Raw genomic sequence first — 23,038 nt, 5'->3', positions numbered from 1 at the left:
TGATACAAAACTACAGTAATCCAAACAGTGTTGTGTTGGCATTAAGACAGACATATAGACCAATGAAATAGAATAGGGAGTGCAGAAATAAATCCTTGCACACATGGTCAGATGACTTTCAACAAGGGTTCCAAGACCACGTCATTGTGAAAGGACAGTGTTTTCAACAAGTGGTGATGGGAAAATTTCAGATCCACGTCACAAAAAAGATAAATGGGACCCTAACCTTACACCATATACAAAAATCAACACAAAATGAATAAAGGGCCTAAATGTGAAACTGAAACCAAAGACTCTTAGAAAAAAACGTGAAGGAAGATCTTTATGACATGGGATTTTGCAACAATTTCACGATTTTACACCAAAGCAGAAGATGCAATTGGACTATAGCAAAATTTAAAATGTCTGTGCATCAGAGGATACGATCAACAGGATGAACAGGCCACCTGTGAAACTGAAGAGAGCATTTGCAAATCATATATCTGATACGGGGTTAACATCCAAAATATGAAAGGAGCACTTACATCTCAACAACAAGAAACCAAACAACCTAATTTAAACAAAGGTAAACCCTAAGATATACAAATGACCAATTAGTACCTCAAAAGATGCTAAACATCACTGCTCATTAGGGGAATGCAAAACCACAATCAGATACCACCTTACAGTAGTAAGGATGGCTACACTTAAAAGAAAAAAATAACAGGTGATGACAAAGATATGAAAAACTGGAATCCTTGTTTACTGTTGGTGAGAATGTAAAATGCAGCTTCTGGGTAAAACATTATAGCAGTTCCTCAAAATATACAGATCAAATTACCGTATGATCCACCAATTCCATTTTGGCACAGACCAACCAAAATTGAAAGCATTTGGGAATATACTGCAATTACTGAAATTTTTACATGCCCACATTTATAGCAACATTATTCACAACAGCCAGCAAGTGGAAGCAATTCAAGTGCCTATCAGCAGATGAATGGGTAAACAAAATGTGGTATTAGATACAATGGAATATTATTCAGCCTTCAAAAGAAAGAAATTCTGACAACATGGGACGACATAGATGAACCCTGAGACCATTATGCTAAATGAAATAAGCCAGTCACAAAAAGTCAAATACTGTATGACTCCATGTACATGAGGTATGTAGAGTAGTCCAACCCATAGAGACAAGAACTAGAATGTTTCCAGGGGCTGAGAGGAAAGGAGAAATAGGGAGTCATTATTTAACGAGTAAAGAGTTTCCGTTCTGCAAGATGAAAAGTGTCCTGGAGATGGATCGTGCTGATGGCTGTATAAAAATGTGAATGCACTTCATATCACTGAACTGTACACTTAAAAATTATTTACATGGTAAATGGAATGTTAGGTGCATCACAATGAAAATATTTTTTGATTTAAAAAATGCTTATTGGGGTTCCTGGGTGCCTCAGTTCATTGAGCTCAGATCAACCTGATTTTGGCTCAGGTCATGATCCCAGGGTCATGAGATCAAGCCTCCTATTGGGCTCCATGAGAGCATGGAGTCTGCTTAAGATTCTGTCTCTCTTTTCCTTTGCCGCTCTCACCTGCTTTTGCAAGCTTGCTCTCTCTCTCTCTGTCTCTCTCTAAAACACAAAAAATAAACTTTTGAAAATTCATAAAAATTAAACACACGCTTATTATTAAGATTTCTACTCTATACATCTGTTTTCCAAATGCAAATATAAGAGGGAGGCATGGTACAAGATCACCTATCAACCATTACCATTCAAATGTTAGGACGCTGAGAACATGGGGTTACATGCCAAGGAGGAAATAGGAAAGAATGAAGAGTTTGGATTGTAGAACATTGAGCATAGCAGGCCTGCGGACACACAAAATGAGCCACTTGGCCTTAAATGCTTTTGAGGTGTGGTAAAGGACAAGAACAGAGAAAAGAAAGAATTCAAACTTGGCACCATCACAGTATACCCCTAGTACTCACTATTACTGACCATTTTATGGATAAGGCTGGTAGGGTTAGATAAGCCTACCTTTTAAGATTTGAATTTTTCCATGCTAGAGATGGTAATAAGGCCATTAAATGGAATGTGTTCTAGGCAGAAAATGTGTACAGAGTAGGCACTCATGACTTTTCTGGATAAATTATATATATATATATATATATATATATATATATATATATATATATATATATATATTATATACATATATACATGTATATAAATATATATATATTATATATATATGAATAAGTAACAACTTTTATTAAAAATCAACCTGCATTATTCTGTTAATATACTGCCTCCACTTGTACTTTCTTAATTTGAATATATGCATCTCTATTCAAGAGTGAATGGCTTTTACTGTGCTATCTTATAGATGTTGGATTAAGGTTAGGCTATCTCTATAAAAATCAAATTCATGGTCTAGACAATAAGAATACGCTGCAAAACATCAATACTTTGAAAGTTAGAAACTCTTAGCTACATACCATGGCGATTTTTAAATAGCCTTTTTTGTACTTGGAACACCAACTAAAAATGAATGTCAGGAAGAAAATTCAAATAATTATCATACACAGATGAAAATGTAGGAATCTAGAGGGAGAAATTCATTTGAAGATAAAGGTAAGAAACTTCAAAATAGAATGAAAAACATTACAGGGGCGCCTGGTGGCGCAGTCGGTTAAGCGTCCGACTTCAGCCAGGTCACGATCTCGCGGTCCGTGAGTTTGAGCCCCGCGTCAGGCTCTGGGCTCGTGGCTCGGAGCCTGGAGCCTGTTTCCGATTCTGTGTCTCCCTCTCTCTGCACCTCCCCCGTTCATGCTCTGTCTCTCTCTGTCCCAAAAATAAAAAAAAATTAAAAAATTAAAAAAAGAATGAAAAACATTACAAGTCCTTTATCAATTGAGAAAGATAGCATTTTTTGGATTAAAAAATAGGAAACAGATACTTTAAATGTTAATGTGGTTGTTAAGTGCAATTCCAACTTTCTTGTTTTCATTTTTGTTTCTTTGATTCTTTAATGGAGGGATAAAGAGCAGAAGTAAAACAGGACACAATTTTTGACATTTATATTGAAAAATTACATTGATACTATAAAAATTACCCCCCCCCAAAATACTTGGAAAACAGAAATAGTGATGAGTGATTGACCCTCACCAGTAATAAAGGTTTCTGTAAAACTCTCTTCTCAGGTTGGTATAGAAAGAGACAATAGATCAATGAGACTAAATAAAGCATGTGGAAACAATGAAAAGAGGAATTTCATATGATACATGATGGTGATTCATAGTAGGAAAACAGGATGCCTTATTTACGTACAAATAAAGAGGCTTGTTTCTCTGTTGGAGACACTTCCACATGACCCTCAAAGACCCACTAATCACTGATCATTTGTGGAGAAGACTGGTGGGAGGCAGTCTTCTATGGGACTATGGGATTTGAATTCACTCAAACATTCACTATGGGATTTGAGCTCATTTGTGCAGAGGTGTTAATAAGGTGGAATGAGTGCTGGCACAAAGTTTGCCACAGAGTAGACACTTCAGAAAGTGAACGTAAGTACCACTGACTCACAGCAAACAAATCTAGACTAGGTCATTAAATAGTATTAAACAGCATGATATATAAAAAGAGGAAACACATGGAGAGATTTCATAACCTTCCTTATTGAACACAATGCCTGGGGCATGATTACAGGAAAGCAGATACGTTACCCCAAAATATGCCTCCATCACATAAAAATTATTTTGAATTGAGGTGCCTGGGTGGCTCAGTTGGTTAAGTGTCCCACTTCAGCTCAGGTCATGATCTCGCAGTTCATGAGTTCGAGCCCCCTGTTGGGCTCTGTGCTGACAGCTCACAGCCTGGAGCCTGTTTCTGATTCTGTGTCTCCCTCTCTCTCTGCCCCTCCTTCTCTCTCTCTCTCTCTCTCTCTCTCTCTCTCAAAAATAAACATTAAAAAAATTTTTTTAATTATTTTGAAATGAAGGCAATTAAGAACCAGTAAACTCAGAAAAGCACCTCAACCCCACCATTTTTCTGCCTAAAGGCAGAAAATAAATTCTCTTCTTTATTGGAGACAGACTCTTACCAGTCCAGAGATGGTACCAGAGAATCTGCAAATAAACTGTGTTAAACTAATCCTCACGTTCCTAGTTAAGGAAGGTAAGGACTAGCACACCTGGTTGAACTACCGCTAGTCCAAACCGCATTGTCTTGCCAATTCCTCACAAACTTATTGTTTCTTCATCTACAAGATATAAAGCTACCTGCTCTAATTGCTTCTTCAGGTCTTCATTTTCTTGTGAAGGCTCCCATGAATGTGAAAAAATTCAATAAAATTTGTATACTACTGTATAATCTGTCTACTGTCACTTTAATTCTTACAGTCAGGAAGCCAAAGAGGGTGAAAGAGAATTTGTCCTCCCATACATAATATATACTCAATAAATATATCTATTGAATGAATTGAGCTGAAAACCTGGCAGTTCAAACAAATTTATACCGATTTTTCAGTCAAAACTTTTGGAAGTTTTTTAGCCAATTCACTAGCAAAATACAGTAATCCAATGGCAAAGACATAATGTGGCAGTTCTTTCTCTCCAATATTTGGTCAAAACTTGTGTATGTCCAGTATTCCTAGGAGGCTCAGTCTGTTAAGCGTCCGACTCTTGATTTTGGTTCAGGTCATGATCTCAGGGTGTTGAAATGGAGCCTCCCATCAAGCTCCACCTGGCCCTAGAGCCGGATTAAGATTCTCTCTCTTTCTCTCTGTCTCTGTCTCTCTCTCCCCACACCTCCCCTGCTCGGGCTCTCTCTCTCTCTCCCTTAAAAAAAAATGTTTTTTTGTATTATCACACATAAGGCAATGATTCAGGGATAAGGATGTTTTTGATGCATCATAATACTTACCTAGAGATACTTTCTTAGAGTCAGGTTTCCTTCTAACCCTACACCTGAGCTGCCACAGCCCTAGCCACTTCCAGTGTGGGTCAGCAATTCCCTGCCTTGGACCCTATAGCATGTGGATGTATCAACAAGAGCCCTGGGGTTTGGGTACCTCCCTCCAACATGCTTCTCACTGTAGACTCCGTCAGTGCAGAGAAATACACTGGGGAGTCCTCTAGCTATGAAGCAGAGATGGCAAGATGGATGGATTTTCTTGTCTTCTGGAAATTCAATGAGTAACGACCTTCTGTGGCATTTTGTTGGCTATAAGAATCCTGACGAACAAGGAAAACCATCTTCCTGCTGCTGGACAGCTTGTACCACAATAGACTATAACTTAGATCACCTGGGTCACATGTGCATTCCAGGATGACAGCCCCCTTCTCCTGCATTAACATTGCTGGTGGGGCTTGAGTTACCTTCTGGGCAATATTGGATCCTGAAGGAAAAAACAAGGAATCAGAGGTTTCAGAGTAAGGGATGTGGCACAAGAAAATTGTATTTTACACGCTACTATCCCTCTCTCCCAAGGTACCCATACCACAGTGACTATCTCCCCAGTTTTAATGTCATTGAGGAGACACGTTTCTACAGGGGCCATTCCTACCTACCACAATGAAGCCATGACCACTCTCAGAAGGCTGGACAGCAATATGTTTGAGTTCTTCCACTTAGATGGGAACTGTCTACTTCAATTTCAGGGCTGGGAACTGTGAGGGGAGCCTGCCAGGGTGAGGGAAGGATGGCTGGGTATCTGCTGCTGCCACCCCAGAACAGGAAACAGGGGTTTCCTGGGGTAGCATGTTGTGTGGGTCACGTCACACTTCTCCCTGTACCAGCTGAGAGTCTCACTGCCCAAACATCCTTTCGCATTAAGCGACTCTTAACTTGGAAACAATTCCGTCTGAAAAAGAACTTGTAAAATTTAACACTGAAATGAGGCTTGATGGTTTAACTGTGATACGTTCATTCATCGCGTCTGTGATGAAAGTGGGTGGATGGCACTCACTTAAAAATACTACCTGTGATGGATTATGAAAACAACATAAGATTAAGAATCATGTATGCACACTCTATGTTTTATCACCTAACGTAGAAATAAATCACGTTATGATAAGAAGGCAAAGTGTTTAGACACATCACTGTAGCTCTTTCAGTCTACCTGTTGTTATGTCAGTATTTCTCTTCTCTATCAGTATCTGTTCATGTCTCCCTGTTGGGGCCAAAAGCAGAAAAATCTAGTCACTCTTTGCTGAAGAGTTTAGACTGAAGCCCTCAGATAATAGATCCCGCCACTGAAGTCTCCTTCTCTTCACTGTTTAGTTTTGACAACTCAGCTCTGTTTAGAAAGCCCAGGATAGACATCAGAGTTTGGTCATTAGGTTAGACAACCTCTGAACTTATATTTTTTTATTACCTCAGTTGAACAACAGTGCACTTGATACCTTCTATTCTCAGTTCTGAGGAGACTAAACATAGGTGGCCGCATACACCTCCACAGGATTGCTAGTCATATGATATTTGATTGTAAATACACGTTCTCTGTGTGTGTGCATTAAAAGTAAGGTTATGGGGTTCCTGACTGGGTCAGTCTGTTGAGCATGCAATCTTGATTTCGGATCATGTCAAGATCCCAGAGTCATAAGTCTGAGCCCCACTTTGGGCTCCCCATGGAGGCTGCTTGAGATTCTCTGTCTCTCTGTCTCTGTCTGTCTGTCTCTCCCTCTGCCCCTCCCACACGCCTGGTCTCACTCTCCTTAAAATTATAAAAAGGAAGGTTGTGCCCTCAGGATATTCCTCAACATCATGGCAAATAGCAAATATCTATTGTCTATTAGGGTCGATCTCCTGATACAGTAGCCAAGGCTTAACATCCTTGTCTCAAAGTCCTTATAGCTTCAGCTACATCTTCAGAGTTTGTACTGCAGTCTCCATGAAATATGATGGAACCACATACAGTACAACTGTCCTGCTAAGTGATAGACTATAACTCTCTGGAAACACCTAACATTTTTCTACCACCTGGCTGAGTAAATGTGAAATATTATTAATTTCTCCTCCTACTACTCAACTCTAACACATTTCTCAACGAAAGGAATCTCATGACTGTGCTTCTGTTGTTCAAGAAGTATCTTTGTCCAGGATTAATCTTTTGGACACTCTTGGACCAGTTTCTGAATTAATAGATTTTTAATAATCGTATCTTAAACACTGAAAGGAACAATACCAGACTGGCCATGCAATTACCACTCCAGACTCCTTTATAAAATCCAATCACTTAGCAAAAACATTAATTCAAGTGACTGAACCGGTGGATACTTCTAGGGCATGTCAATTTACAAAAACTTACCTAGTCAGTGTTAGTCAATATATTTTTAATGCAGTTCCCAGCTTCCAAATACTATAAAGACGATGAAGTTCCTTAATGTTCTAACTTTCCTTAAGCCTCTCATGCATCTTATTAGAAAGGGACAGCAAATACATGAATTACTGGATGTCTTCATGCTATTCAAAAACTTTTTGTCATGAACAATGTCTCATAATACAAAAGACACTGCAGAAGCTAGGGGAAAATGAGGTCATCGTACTGAACACACCTTTCTGACCAAGGTTCTTATGCAAACGCTTCTGCCAGAACATAAAGACAAATTCACGGAAAAGTTCAGTAATTCCACTTTAGATGTTGCAACCGTGGCCTCAATTTTGTAAAGAATCACTGAAAATGATGATTTGTTGCATCCATGAGAACAAGATATATCAAACCTAGGACAACTGCCTGCTGGAGCCAAATGATCTGCACTGAACACTTGTAAAACTCTGCAGAGACCACACATCACAGAAGGGACATATTGGTTGCAACATGAAACAAACACTGCTGTGGAAACTTTCTAGGACGATCAACATGGGGCTGTTTTTGCCTGTTCGTGTCTTGGAACCAACAAAATCCCATAAAATCTGGAAAGCTGGAATATGGTCTGGAATTCTGTCCCAAGGAAGCATTTGAGTATCTCCATAAGGAACTTACACAATTGCATTCCCTCCAGGAGCCATGAGTGTGTACTAGTTACAGCATTTCATTTATGACATGGATTGAGCACTCTCCCATCAGAAAATCACAGCAATCACAAACAAAGAGCTAAATATCAAGTGGACTTTGTGTTTACTACCTGTGCCGTTTCTGTTAATTTCTCTATAAGCAGAGCAAGTTTCTCTGGGACAATTAGGTAAGGTTTGCCCTCACACAGAAAATTCACCTCTACTATCACCCCCACCCCCAACCTTCTCTTATAGTGGAACAACAAATGGAATATTAAAAGTGAAATGGGGGGGTGCCTGGGTGGCTCAGTCATTAATCATCTGACTCTTGATCTTGGCTCAAGCCATGATCTCACAGTTTGTGAGTTCAAGCCCCCTCCACCGCCCCCCACCTTGGGCTCTGTGCTAACAGCTCTGAGCCTGCTTGGGATTCTGTCTCTCCCTCTCTCTGCCTGCTTGCTTACCCTCTGTCTCTCTCTCTCTCTCTCAAAATAAATACATAAACTTAAAAAAAAAAAACTGAAATGGGTTACTATAGCAGACACCCTGGAACTAGTGTGGCCTGGTACATGTTAGCCTTAGCCCTCAGGCCCTGCATCCTTCCCTCACGAAGTCCTGTGCTGTCTTACCATAAACTGCTCACTGCAGCCCATGTAGCTCAGTTGTCTCAACCCACACATAGTCCAACCTTCACAAACAGAACTCGATCAATAAACCCTTCACACTCTTCCTTTCATCCCAGGCCCAGATTGTTCTCTGGCCTTTCATTTAATCATATCTGAACAAAACCCCAGAGGAAGATGTCCATGGAGTCATGTGAAATGACCTTATTAGGTATTATTTATTACCAGTTCAGTAGATAAACTACTAGAAATGGATCCTTGGTTACACACTTACCAACTCTTATGACATTATGGATCCTTCATTGACAAGAATGGAAAATGTTGCTCATATCAGAAATGTTAAACTGAGGTTCTTGAGAGAATCAGCAGAAGCAGACCATTCACAGAAGTGAGTGCTGACCCAAGAAACGTGAAACAAACATATTATTGCACGAAACAGACAACTCCGTCCAAGCCCATTTAGAAGAGAATTCTCTTTGATGGTTGGCACCACTGATTCTCATACTTTTCTTTTCATTCTTTTGTGTCTTTGTCCTTTTAGAAATATATTCCCACTTTAATGATAAATGTTATAATTTCTGAATTACCTTTGTTCTCTTACTAATAAAATAACTTGTTTGAGTATAGCCTTTACCTGAGACAATACCCATCCTGATGCTATAACTCAGCTCTGCAAAGCCACGGTTATTGAACAAAGGTAAAAACTTGTTGGGCGTGTTATATTATGTCAACTCCTAGAAAAGCCAAATAATAAACATACCCCAACTAGTATGAGGACAGCGAATTTTAATCAATAAAATATGTCTTAAAATGGTGGAAAAATTTAGACTAGAATAGATATAATTAGACTTGTATAAATAACATGTCTCAACTTAAAAATATGAGTTGGTCTAACACGCCCTTGAACCATTCCATTATTAATGGTTGTAGTGTTTTTCTTCTAGGACTATGAATTAAATCTCTGAAAGAGTCTAAACACTTGAAATTATGAGTTATTTTTATAAAAATAACTAAAAGTTAAAAAAAAAATCAGAGATAGGTTGCCCGGGTGGCTCAGTCAGTTAAGCATCTGACTTCAGCTCAGGTCATGATCTCACTGTTCATGAGTTTGAGTCCCACATTGGGTGAACTCATGCCCAGCTTATGATGAGCTCGAGCCCTGCTTTGGGTGATCTCTGCTTCTTTCTTTCTCTCCTCCCTCTCCTTTCTCTCTCCTTCTGGCCCTCATGGGAGTCTCTCTCTCTCTCTCTCTCCCTCCCTCCCTCCCTACCTCTCTCTCTCTGCCCCTCACTAACTTGCAACCTCTCTCTCTCAAAAAAAAAAAAAGAACAAATAAAAAGATTCTTTTTTCTCAAAAAAAAAAAAAAAAAAGAATCAGGGATAGGAAACACCGAGAGTAAGGAAGAGACAGAAATCATGCAGGTGACCATGGCACGAGCTTCTTCTCACTAAGACGCCATTACCAAAAGACTATGTATTGTCTGGTTCTATTCATATGACATTCCTTTAAGATAAAAATATCAAAGAACAAACAAGGTGTGCAAAAAGTTATGGATGCGAGTCAGTGTGATTAGAAAGTTACAGAACAAGGGATTTGGCTGGAGCAATGAAGTCGTTCTGTATCATGATTGTATAATGCTCAGATGAATCTATATCACATGTTAAATTTCAATATTCATAGATATGACTCTAAATAAAAGTGGTCTACATTCTATAGATTTTCCTTAATAAAAATCTAAAACACTGAGAAAATAAAATAATTGATGTGGTTTCTACTTTTCAACTGGCCTCTTAATACGTATATTATTTCCTCAGTTTAGAAAAGACAGCAGCAACCATGCCGACTGTAAGGGGCAAAATAATGGTAAATAAATAAACAAACAAATAAATAAATAAATATCAGGTGAAAATGGAGAGAAAGAAAAACAAAATAGAAATAAAAACCTTGAAGGTATGATTAAGTTAAGGATCCTCAGATGGAGAGAGAATCCTGGGCCCAGTGGAGTCATATGCATACTTTTAAGAGGAAGTGGAGGGAGGTTTGCAGACAGGAGAAATCAATGAAACCATGGAAGCAGAGGTTAGAGCGATGTGGCCACAAGCCAAAAAATGCAGGCAGCAGCCAAAGCAAGAAGACGCAAAGAATAGTTTCTCCCTAGAGCCTCTAGAGGGGGTACAGCCTTGTTGGCATCATGATATCAGCCCCATGAAATTAATTCAACTTCTGGCCTTCAGAACAACAGAAGAAAGAATTTCTGTGATAAAGCCTGTGATAAGCTGTCCAGAGACAGTGGCAACAAATCTACCAACCATGATGAAGCTTTAAAGCCTGAATGTGTCTGGATCTAAGCTATGAACTGACTCTGCATACTCTGGCTAGTGTTTTTTCTTCCGTTGGATACATTCTCACTTAAGTTTGAGAAAGCAGTTGAGCTAATAGTAACTGCACCTTCTCTCTCTTGTAATTCGGTTTAAGAAGGAAGAAAACAGTAAAATATAAGCTGTGCTTCCCTCTGACTCCTTATCAGGCTTGGAGGAAATGGAACAATCAAGAGTTGCCTTCCTTCTACTGCACAGGAGCGAACAGTATAACCAAATAATCAAATAATAAAAGCTGATTGAGGCGTTGGGCTACAATACCAACCTTTCTTATTCAAATATTTTAAACCTAATTTAACCTAATGACTTTCCCTACAACAACAAACCAGTTAGCTTATAACTGACCACCATAACTCAGCCAAGATGGATCATTTTCATCATACCAAATCACCAATTGTATCCATCTTTAGGAAGAATATGAGATGTCTTGAAAATTAGCCTGCCATTGAGCCGGGGTGGGAGAATTAGGAAAATAATTATTTATGCAAATTCTTTCCTTATATTGATTCTATCTTCAACACTAAAAGAATTACCTTTTTTAAATTTTTTTTAATGTTTATTTATTTTTGATATAACACAAGGGGTGGGGGGAAGAGTAGAGAAAATAGCCTGCCTTTGACCAGGGGTGGAAGAATAAGGAAAATAATTATTTATGCAAATTCTTTCTTTACAATGATTCAATCTTCAACACTAAAAGAATTACCTTTAAAAAAAAAACCTGCACAAGGATTGTCTAATTCAGTCAAAACATGGAGATGAGACAGGGAAATTTGTAGCCGGCTATCTCTATAATAAACGCTAATCTAAATGTCTTCTGCAATCCACTAGGAAGACTTAAGTAAGGTGCATTTATATAAATGTATATGAAAACTTTTCCCACATATCCCAGGAAAAAGGATTCCAATCATAAGGAACAATAAAAATTCAATGTCTAGGAAGAAGTTTTTGTTTCCTTAAAACAATTGAGCTTTATTGAAAAATACATAGATCAACAGAAGAAAATACTATGTTCTTCAATAACCAAATATAGGCTGTTAAGTGTTTATTCTTCACACGTCAACTTATACATTTAATTTACTCGCAAGCTTAAAAAAATTCTAAATACATAGCAGAATTCACCTTTCCTTTCTTTAATAAACATCTACTGATGATCAACTATGTAAACAAGTTTGTGCTATATAATAATGATTGAAAGATACAACTTTCCCTTCTAAATTATATGAGTGTAGATGTGAAAACGTACTAACACAATTTTGAAAAGAGTCTAATTCTCAGTCATATTCTTGAATAAATCACCTCTACTTTTAATTTCCCTCAAATACACATAAAATACATACCATCACTAGACTCTCAAGGAAATCACAGGTCACATTATCTCAAAAAGAAAATAATCAGGGGTTCCTGGGTGGCTCAGTTGGTTAAGCGTCTGACTTCGGCTCAGGTCATGATCTCACAGTTAGTGGGCTTGAGCCCTACATCGGGCTCTGTGCTGACAGCTCAGAGCCTGGAGCCTGCTTTGGATTCTGTGTCTCCCTCTCTCTCTGCTCCTCCCCCACTTATGTTCTGTCTCTCTCTCAAAAATAAATAAACATTAAAAAAAAATTTTTTAAGAAAATAATCAGAACACATAGAAAGAGGACTGCCAAATTTTGCAAAAGATAGAAGAAAGTTAAAAATATAGTGACTTCTGAAAATCTCTCACTGAGCTATTTAAAAGCAGGTGTTAGAGGACAAGACTCAATTCAGGATATAACATTGAGTGAAAAAAATCAGAATCCAAGTTATATTAGAATTTAAGAGAGCAAAACAAACATTAATAATAAATTAGCTGGGTACACAATTATCAATTTCAAACTTTGGTTATTACATATTTTCTATATTTAACATGCACTCCTTTATAACAAGTCAAAAATAACATCTACAGTATTGGAAAGACAAGAGTTGAAAACTAATCTATGATAGGAATGTGATAATTTACCAAGGAGTTGTTTGTATGACAGGAGTCTGAACAGCAAATGTAAAGTCAGCTTTAAAACCTGAATTTCAAAATAAAACATTACTAACTCCTTTCAAAAATCCAATAAGCAGCAATAATTCAACAAAATGTTCTAACCCTGTCTGGGTCCTCTCAGTCCCAATAGTCTTATGTTATATTTTTATGTCTAACACATTAGCTTTCAGAATGCTGGTCTATATATCTTACCATGTCTTAAGTTATGAGAAATTTTAATTTCAGATTATCTTCTGAGTTAATAATCAGATATTGAATCAGTTAAAACTTCACATGAAAATATTATTCTTTTCCATTGAAGCTCTTATCTTTATCTTAAATTTCTATTTCAAAGCCTACGGATCTTTGCTTTCCCATGTGGCAGCAAGTTCCAAAATCAGAGATTTTAAACATTTTAAGAACTAACATCCCTCCAATATGCTTTATGCAATGTGCACATACACACTTTAATTTTGAAACAATTTATTGACAAGGTTTACCGCCACCAGCTTTGAGACTGCAAAGCCCCAGATGGTCCCAAGCACGCTGTGCAAATGCGGCTGCACAAGGAAGGCTTCCTGGTGGAGGAGCCTGGGCTGGGAGCCCAGCTGCAGTTTGGGGACAGGCTGCAGAGCAGCAGGGAGCACTGTGCCTCCACAGCACACAGATAGGTGGCTGAGTCTTCCTGCTGGGAGGCCCTGATGTGCAGGCTGCTGTGCCGGTCCTTAGTGTTCACCGTGCAGTTCAACCTCCCATCCTGCTTCATCCCTGAAACTATGTAAAACAGCCGGGTGAGGCCGCCGCCCCCGGGGTTCTGTCGGAACCACTGCACGTTGTTCACCGAGCTGGAAAAATTGCACCTCAGGGTAGAGCTGGCTCCCTCCTGGAGGCTCAGGGCTGCAGGTGTCTGCTCCACGTCCATCCCTCTCACCCCTGCTTGGAAAGACAAAACCAAACACAAAAGAAGTCACTGCAGAGCCACTGAGGCAGTTTTCAAACCCATAAAGTATTCCCGGGAACACCCGCTGAGGGTGTAGACCCTGCAGGAGCTCTGTGCAGCTCCCCCTCCACTGCGGGCTGTGAACCTCCCCCGCCCCCATCTGGGATGCCCCCACTCACAGCAAACCTGCATCCACAGAAGCCCCAGTAGGGCTCCCCGCTGTCTCTTCATGACTCCTTGTCTGGTCGCTGACGTGCTTTCACCCCTACTCTGAAGAGTGTAGAGTCTTGGGTCCAGAGAAGTTGTGTTGTCAACAGTCACCACGTCCCTCCAGAATCACTGAGCACCCATCACACCTGAACCCTGTCAGTCCCAGGACTGAGACTCCACCCACAGCGGCCCAGGGAGACTGCAGAGTAATCTGTCCAAAACTGTGCTTGCCAACGGTGCAGGGAGGTAGGGACGATATTTCCAATATGTGCAGTTATAAGGAATTTTTTCCTTAAAACATTTGATGTAAGAAATTTGTAGGTTAGTAACTGAGAAAGGGTGAATGATATTTCTGGTAGAGTTAGTGTCTCAGTGAGTTACACAACCTTGAAGAATGACTCCATTCCCCAAAATGTATAGTTGGACAGACAATGTGAAAATTCAGTTGTATAAAAATACTGATAAAGAAAAACTATCTGATAGCATGCATTGTGTATTGTAGGAGTAAATACAATTTCTTGAGATCAGGAGAGTTCTAGAAACGAAGACAGATGAAATAGAAAATTATTCCAACCAGAATTCAGTTAGTAAAAAATATGGATGTCTGCATAATGTCCACTCTGATGTAATTTCCACCTATCTACGTCTCCTGTGCAACTTGTGGACACCTGTTTCACCCACACAGCTGATTCTGGCCAGGCCACATGTCGCTGGTCAAAGTAAATACTGTCATCTCCCTTTCCTTCTGTTTTTGTTCCTTATTTTTATCTCTTTTCTTCTTCTCTTCATTCTTGTTCATTTCACTGTCAGGTGAGATATATGAAAAAGTAGGATATTTAGGCATATTGAAATAGTTTTCTTTGTCAGTGGGTGTGGGGAATTTTACTCATAACAATTAAAAAATTGAAGACAAGTAATGGGATGTTTTCTGTTGAGTTTCCATGACTTCGATGCCCAAAAATATTCCTATCCTGGTACCTGTGCTCCAAGAATTATCTTCATAATGCATTTATGGAGATATGGACTCCAGATCTGAAGTGTATATGCAATGGCAGAACTAAAAACCTGAAATGAACGTTATACAAACACTCTTCCCCTCCCCCCCCCCACCTTTGCTATCTATAATTTGGCTCACAGGATTTCTGTTCTCCCTTTAACTGTTCAACCCTTGTACCATCAGAAAGTCTGTTTCTTATAAAACCTAGAGTGCCCCCTGGTGGACTGAAACCGTCATCCAAGATCACTTTATAACAAAGCAACTCCACAGACACAGATCCCCAGCCCCGTTCATCCCATGCTTCCTGATGAAGGAAATACAGATGGTCAGAAAAGAAGAGAACTGCATAAAAGACTACTTTTATGAAATTTCATGGAAATTAACATCAGCAAATAATTTGGTAAATTTCAATTCCTGCTAATTATTTGATTTATTTACGTTAGTTCAAAATAAATCCATAAATATTTATGGATTTTAGTTTCAATGGGGTAATTTACTATATCTTAAGAATATATAAAAGCACATACAATGCAGGAAACACCAGATATTGGTGAGGATGCAGAGAAAGGGGAACCCTTTTGCACTATTGGTAGGAATGCAAACTGGTCCAGCCACTCTGGAAAACAGTATGGAGGTTCCTCAAAAATTTTTAAATAGAAATACCCTATGACTGAGCAGTTGCTCTACTAGGTACTTATCCAAAGGAAGCAAAAATGCTGACTCAAAGGGGCACATGCACCCCAATGTTTATGGCAGCACTATCAAAAGTAGCCAAATTCTGGAAAGAGCCCCAATGTCCATTGACTGATGAATGGAAAAAGAAGATGTGCTATATATGTATATACACAATGGAATATTACTCAATGATCAAAAAGAATGAAATCTTGCCATTTGCAACAACATGGATGGAACTAGAGTGTATTATGCTAAGCGAAATAAGTCAGTCAGAGAAAGACAAATACCCTATGATTTCACTTGTTTGTGGAATTTAAGAAAGAAAACAGATGAACACAGGGGAAGGGAAGGAAAAATAACATAAAAACAGAGAGGGAGCAAACCATAAAAGACTCTTAAATACAGAGAACAAGCTGAGGGTTGCTGGAGAGGTTTGGGTGGAAGGAATGGGCTAAGTGGGTGATGGGCATTAGGGAGGACATTTGTTGGGATGAGCACTGGGTGTTATATGTAAGTGATGAATCACTAAATTCTACTTCTGAAACCAGTATTCTACTATATGTTAACTAACTTGAATTTAAGTAAAAAAAAAAAAAAAGATATAAAAGTGTAATGGAATATCATTCTGCCATAAAAAAAAAACAATGAAATCTTACCATTTGCCGCAACATAGATGGAGCTAGAGAGGGCTAGCTAAGGGGTACAGGTCAGTCAGAGAAAGACAAATACCATATGCTTTCATTCACATGGAATTTAAGAAACAAATGAAATAAGCAAAGGGAAAAATTAAGACAGAAGGAGAAATAAGTCAATAAATAGAGTCCTAATTAAAGAGAACAAACTTGTGGTTACCTAAAAGGAGAGAGCTGAGGGAGGGGTTAACAAGGTCAAGGGGATTAAGAGTGCTCTTGTCCTTGTGAGCACCTAGAAACTGTAGGTAAGTCTTGAATCACTATACTGTACACCAGAAGTTAACAAAACACTTTATGTTAACTACCTGGAATTTAAAAGATAGGAATTAATTATTTAATTTTAAAAGAATAAATAAAAGTAGATAACATACTAGTTTACAGTCCACAGGGAAGACAAAAATATACATAACTATCCGTAATAGAGTCAAAGAGTAAAACCCTGTGATCACAGGGAGGAAGAAAGTATGTGATCACTAAAAAGTATGTGATCACAGAGGAGGAAGAAATGCTTCAACTTTGGGTGGTTGGACAAAATCTTCTAAAGAAAGGGATCATTCTCTCCTTTCCCCCTTTTGCTGACAAGAATAGAGAGACTATGAATAAACATTTCTGATGGCTTTTAAGACTTTTTATTACTTCTAACAATAGGAGGAATTGGTGAATATATGAATTATTAAGAATAATAAAACATTATATTTAGAGTAAAATTTTTTTTGACTACCACTACCTATTCTGAAACTTCATCCTTGTTACCCTAAATCTTTCTTCATCTTGTACACTTTGGAGTTGATGTTTCTAGGTGTTTTACCAGATTTCAATCACCAGGACATATGTAGTTAATTTATTTATATTTTATTATAATACAAAGACACATTTTAGGTGTACCTTTCTGTAGCTTGCTTTATAAACTCACTACTAAATCTTGTAGATCTTATTACACAAACACATATACATCCTTCTGTTCCATTAGATTCCATATTGTGCATATACTTCCATTTATGCATCCATTTTGCTATTGATTACTAGTTAAAATGAATTTTTTTAATCTATGAAATACTATGCTAAATGAACCTTTTTAAGCATTCCTCACATGAGCACAAGTTTTTCTAGGAGGAACAGAGACTAGGAAGAATGAAGGAAAAAGCCATGAAGCTAGTAGGTGAAAATTACTTCCGGCAGAAGAAAGTTGTGTTATTGTGTTGCATGGTTTTCTTTTGCTATTAGTTTTTCTTAAGGTGCATTGCACCTGTCGTTTATCAGCTCATTCGATAAGCTCTTTCTGAAATTACTGTCCTGATATGTAGATACTGTACAGTTTGCTCTAGCCACGCACTGGGTTTTTCTAAATATAGGAAATCAGCAAGAAAAAAAGCACACCCAAGGAGAAGCAGCAGTAGATACAAGGAAAACATGTTATAGAATAAAATTAGACATAAAAAATGTACACACACACTCACATAAGTTAAGTATACTTGTCATTAGAACAGGAAAAAAAAATTCTACAAGTGCAACAGAAGATAGTCTAGCAAAGAAAAGGAAGAAACAAAAGCATATGGAGCACAACCAAAATATTAGAAATGAGTCCAAATATATCAGTAATCAGACCATAGATAAAAAGAAATTATTGGACTGAGTCAAAATTAAAACTCTTTCTCCATGTTGCTTAAGAGACAAACCTAAAAGGAAACAACAGAGAAAGGCGAGCGGATAGGAGGGCATTTTCCTGCTGCTCCGTTGTGCAAAGACTAAAGCCCCCTCCTCACTCACTAAACCCACTGCACCCAATAGAGATATCCCAAGGGATGTCATTCTGCCAAAGAGGCAGCCCAATATGTCTAAGAGAACACCTAGCGAGCAAACTAACTTAACTCCTACAAAGGTACGATCTAAGAAAGAAAAGACAGACCTTAAAAACATTAAGGGGTGCCTGGGTGGCTCAGTCGGTTAAGCCTCCAACTTCGGTTCGGGTCATGATCTCGCAGTCCATGAGTTCGAGCCCCGCGTCGGTTCTGTGGTGACAGCTCAGAGCCTGGAGCCTGCTTCAGATTCTGTGTCTCCCTCTCTCTGTGCTCCTCAACCCCACTCGCACTCTCTCCCTCTCCCTTCTCTCTCTCTCTCTCAAAGAAAAATAAACATTAAAAATTTGAAAAAAAAACATTAATATTAAAATAGAAATGAGAACAGAACAAGAAGAAAATCAGGAGAGATGAAATACCAAAAAGAAATTGAGATTTATAGAAAAGGAGGAAAGTAAAATTAAGGAAATTCCATATCTTGATAGAGCACAGGATGAAAAAGTCAAGTGTGAATAATAGCTTTTACATTTTCATCAGTGGTCCCTCCAATCTCCATTCTTTCACAGTTGGGAATGCTTTATGGACTATTGAAAAATGCACATTTCAGGGGTGCCTGGGTGGCGCAGTCGGTTAAGCATCCGACTTCAGCCAGGTCACGATCTCACGGTCCGTGAGTTCGAGCCCCGCGTCAGGCTCTGGGCTGACGGCTCGGAGCCTGGAGCCTGTTTACGATTCTGTGTCTCCCTCTCTCTCTCTGCCCCTCCCCCGTTCATGCTCTGTCTCTCTCTGTCCCAAAAATAAATAAAAAACGTTGAAAAATGCACATTTCAAATTCCTCTTAAACCATTTTAAGAGAAGTTGAGACATCATCATCAAAATTGTGTATAATCGTTCTCTGCACAAGAAATCAAGGGCAAATTTGAATCAAGGGAGGCTTCAACTGTCTTTTTTATGCACCTCATATTTATTTACTAGAAGGGTCAATTTCAGTATCCTATTAAGTGAAATGTACCAGAAAAAGCAATCTTGGAGTCATACCTACACATATAAAATATCTTAAACATTTTAACAGTTGATCTTTCATATACAAGCTGTAGTGCATTCCTAAATAAAAGTGTACCCTCATACCCAAGGAATTCAGTATGGGGGTGTAATTAACTATAAAAGATTCCCAATAAATAAACTAATTTACAGCTCAAGGAACTAAAACAGAATAAAGGAAGCCCACAGTCTGCAGAAGGAAATAACAAAGATTACAGCAGAAAAAAGCAAAACAACAGAAAAAGTCACAAACTAAGAGTTATTTTTCTGAAGAGAAAATATAGAAGAGAAGTGATTTTGGCAATGATAGGACACCAAAATCACAGGGAACAAAAGCAAAAATCAACGGCCGGGGGTTGGGGGGGCGGGCACCTGGGTGGCTCAATTGGTTGGGCATCTGACTTCTGCTCAGGTCATGACCTTATGGCTTGTGAATTCGAGCCTGGTGTCGGGCTCTGTGCTGACAGCTCACAGCCTGGAAGCTGCTTCTGATTCTTTTTCTCCCTCTCACTCTGCCCCTCTCCCACTTATACTCTGTCTCTCTCTCTCTCAAAAATAAATACACATTAAAAAAATAATAATAACAAGGGAGACTACATCAAACTGAAAAACTCAGCACAGCAAGGGCAACAATCAACAACATCAAAAGTCATCCTAAGGAATGGGAGAAAATATTTGCAAACCACATATATGAAAAGGAGTTAATATCTAAACAATATAGGAAACTCCTACAATAAACATTTTTTAGAAAAACTAATAAGCCAAAACAGAATGGACTAAGGACTAGAATAGACATTTCTTTAAAGAAGACATTCAAATGGACAACAAGTATGTGAAAAAATACTCAATGTCACTAGTCAGCAGGAAAACGTAAATCAAAACCCCAGTGAAATATCATCTGACACAGTCATGCAATTAGGTGAACAGGACCATACTATTAAGTATTTCAGTATTTAAAATATTGGTACTGGCCACTACTTAAAAGTGGCAGAAAAAAAGCACATACTTGAAACATGTGTAATTCTCTAGTTCCTTTTTGATGATAACTATGTCAATGTATTTGCCACTACATTTATAATAAATTCCTTGATATCATTCAGGCTTTATACATTTAAAAAATTGATGGCTATTATCCAAAACACAAAATACAGGTGTTGTCGAGGATGATAAGAGATTGGAGCATTTGCACACTGTTGGTGGGAATGCAAAATGGTATAAGCATGGAAAACAGGATACAGGTTCTTTAAAAAGTTAAAAATAGCACTACCATATGATCCAGTAATCCCACTTCTGAGTATTTATCACAAAGAAATTGAAAGGATCTCAAAGAGAAATTAGGCACTCCTATGTTCACGGCAGCACTGTTCACAATAAGCAAGACATGGAAACAACTTGAATGCACAACAACAGATAAATGGGTAAAGAAAATATGGCATATACATAAAATGGAGTACTGTTCAGCCTTAAAAAGGGGGAGGGGATTCTGCAATATGCAACAACATGGATGAATTTTTTTTTTGAGAGAGACAATGAGTAAGATCACACTAGCAGGGGAGAGGGAAAGAGAATATTAAGCAGGACCCACACCCAGCATGGAGCCTGACTCGGCCTGATCTCACAACCCCATGACCCTGATATCATGTTCTGAGATGAAATCAAGAGGGGAATGCTGAACCAACTGAGCCATTCAGGTGCCCCATCATGAATGAATCTTGAGGACATTAAGCTGACTGAGATAAGCCAGTCACAGTAAGACAAATAATGTATGATTCCATTTAAATGTGGTATAGTCAAGTTCATAGAATTAAAGAGTGAACAAAGAAGACGTTGCCATGGGCTCTGGGGAAGGGGTAATGGGAAGTTGCTAATCAATGAGCAAGATGAAAGAATAGAGATTTGGTGTACAACATTGTATCCATAAACAACGATCATGTTTTGTACACTTAAAATTTTAAGAAGCTATATCTTATGTTAAGTGTTCTTTACACAATACAAATAATTTTTTTTAATTTGACACCACAGGCTTCATCCTTTAGAATGGCCAAAATCCAAAACACTAACAACACCAATGCAGGTATCAAAAACGTAGAAATCACCCAGGTAAATCCAATGAATTTCACCAAAGTAGTAATTGGTAAAGGTTTATTGTTGAAGTTTTGCTTATGATTTCCAGAGGCACAGCCAAAAATGATGCAGGTCTAGTTAGTCTTGCAAAATAAACTAAATTAAGCTTTATTTGTATAACTAAACTGGTTTTGTCTGCCCTGGGAATTCTCAAGGCTGGTCTGTTTGTTTTTTATTGTAACACCCACAAGGGGCAACAGGAAATCTGTTCCATGGCTGATGGGAATTCAGCCACGTTGGAACACAAGTGTAGAAGTTATTTATATAACTGCACAAACTCCTACCATATGATCTAGCAATTACAGTCATTAGTGTTTATCCAAATGACTGGAAAACTTCTGTCAGCACAAAACTTGCATGCAAATTGTTTTTTAATTTTATTTTTAGGTAATCTCTAAATACAACATGGGATTCAAATTTACAATCCCAAGATCAAGAGTAGCATACTCTACCGACTGAGCCACCCAGCACCCCTGCTCTACCCCGTTTACCAAATGTCTGAGAAAAACTCTTAGTATATACCCTTTTGAATTATTTAAAATATATTTTAACATCCATTGATATTTATAGAGATTTGAAAATAAAATTTACATTTTAAACCAATCAAATAAAAAATTAAACCAAGAATATATAGCTAATATACAAGGAAGTGATTTAATATTCTGATCATATATCATTCAGAAAATTTACAGATAAGGAGAAAATAATTAAAGAATAGGGGTTTTTGGCAAATTCTGTCAGTATATTTGCAGGAAAGACAGAGATTGCTTTTTCTATTATTCTTTTCACTACTTCTCTTCCTCCCATACCTTCTCCCAAACCCATTATTTTTCCTCCTCTGTGAGAGGAATTAGAGAAATCTATAGGATGTCCCTGCCAGTGTCACCTATCCATCTGTATTATTATAAAAGGTCAGTCCAAGAGAATTTTCTCTTACTGTAATCCTTGGGCACTGAAAACCTCTCACTCGAGTTCTTACGTTCCAAAGCCAGCTGATCTACCTAACCGCCAGGACAGCATTTCCTCAATTATGTGTCTGTCCGCTCCCTTCATTTTGAATATCAGCCTGTGTCTACCATCTGTCTTACTAGAAAAGAAACCAGGACAAAGATCCTTTGTCTCTCTTTTCATTCCTCACTTACATATGTTCCCCTCCTTTCTTCCCTCCCCTTCTTTCTCTATTCAAACCTGATTTGGGGCTGCAGCTCTCCCATCACCTCTCCTGCCCATCCTCTGTCAGGAAGACATGGGACGGACACCACCTTCTTGGGCACACCCTGGCTCTCTCAATGTGTCATTGGACACAGCAATACCCACCAGGGGGCCCTCAGCAGCTTGTGGGGCTGGACTTTCACTGCAGGGTGAGCAAGACACCACTTCAATGTTATGTGGTTTCACCTTGAAATTACTTAGGTCCTGGCTTAGGAACTATTGCATTTATATTTCACTAGTGAACAGCTGGGTTTGGGGAATGTTCCTTCTGGTTCCCATGCTCTAGCCATTTGTACGACTTTTATATCAAGCAGACACTGAGGGGCAAACCACCATACACTGTGCTGGAACCAGAGAGGATCAGTCAGAGACGCTCAGCATCC

General features: G+C 38.5%; 1 gene segment (V, D, J or C); it reads right to left on the bottom strand.

The window, feature by feature from the left end:
* Positions 1–12,007: 12,007 nt before the first annotated feature.
* Positions 12,008–14,361, bottom strand: LOC131516899 (T cell receptor alpha variable 22-like). The segment is given in 2 exon segments: positions 12,008–13,901; positions 14,088–14,361. Coding segments are annotated over 2 exon segments (489 nt in total).
* Positions 14,362–23,038: the final 8,677 nt, after the last annotated feature.

The sequence above is a fragment of the Neofelis nebulosa genome, chromosome 7 (assembly GCF_028018385.1).
Source record: "Neofelis nebulosa isolate mNeoNeb1 chromosome 7, mNeoNeb1.pri, whole genome shotgun sequence".
NCBI classification, from domain to species: Eukaryota; Metazoa; Chordata; class Mammalia; order Carnivora; family Felidae; genus Neofelis; species Neofelis nebulosa.
Note: the sequence above shows the minus strand (reverse complement) of the source record. Positions and strands in the feature narration are given on the sequence as shown.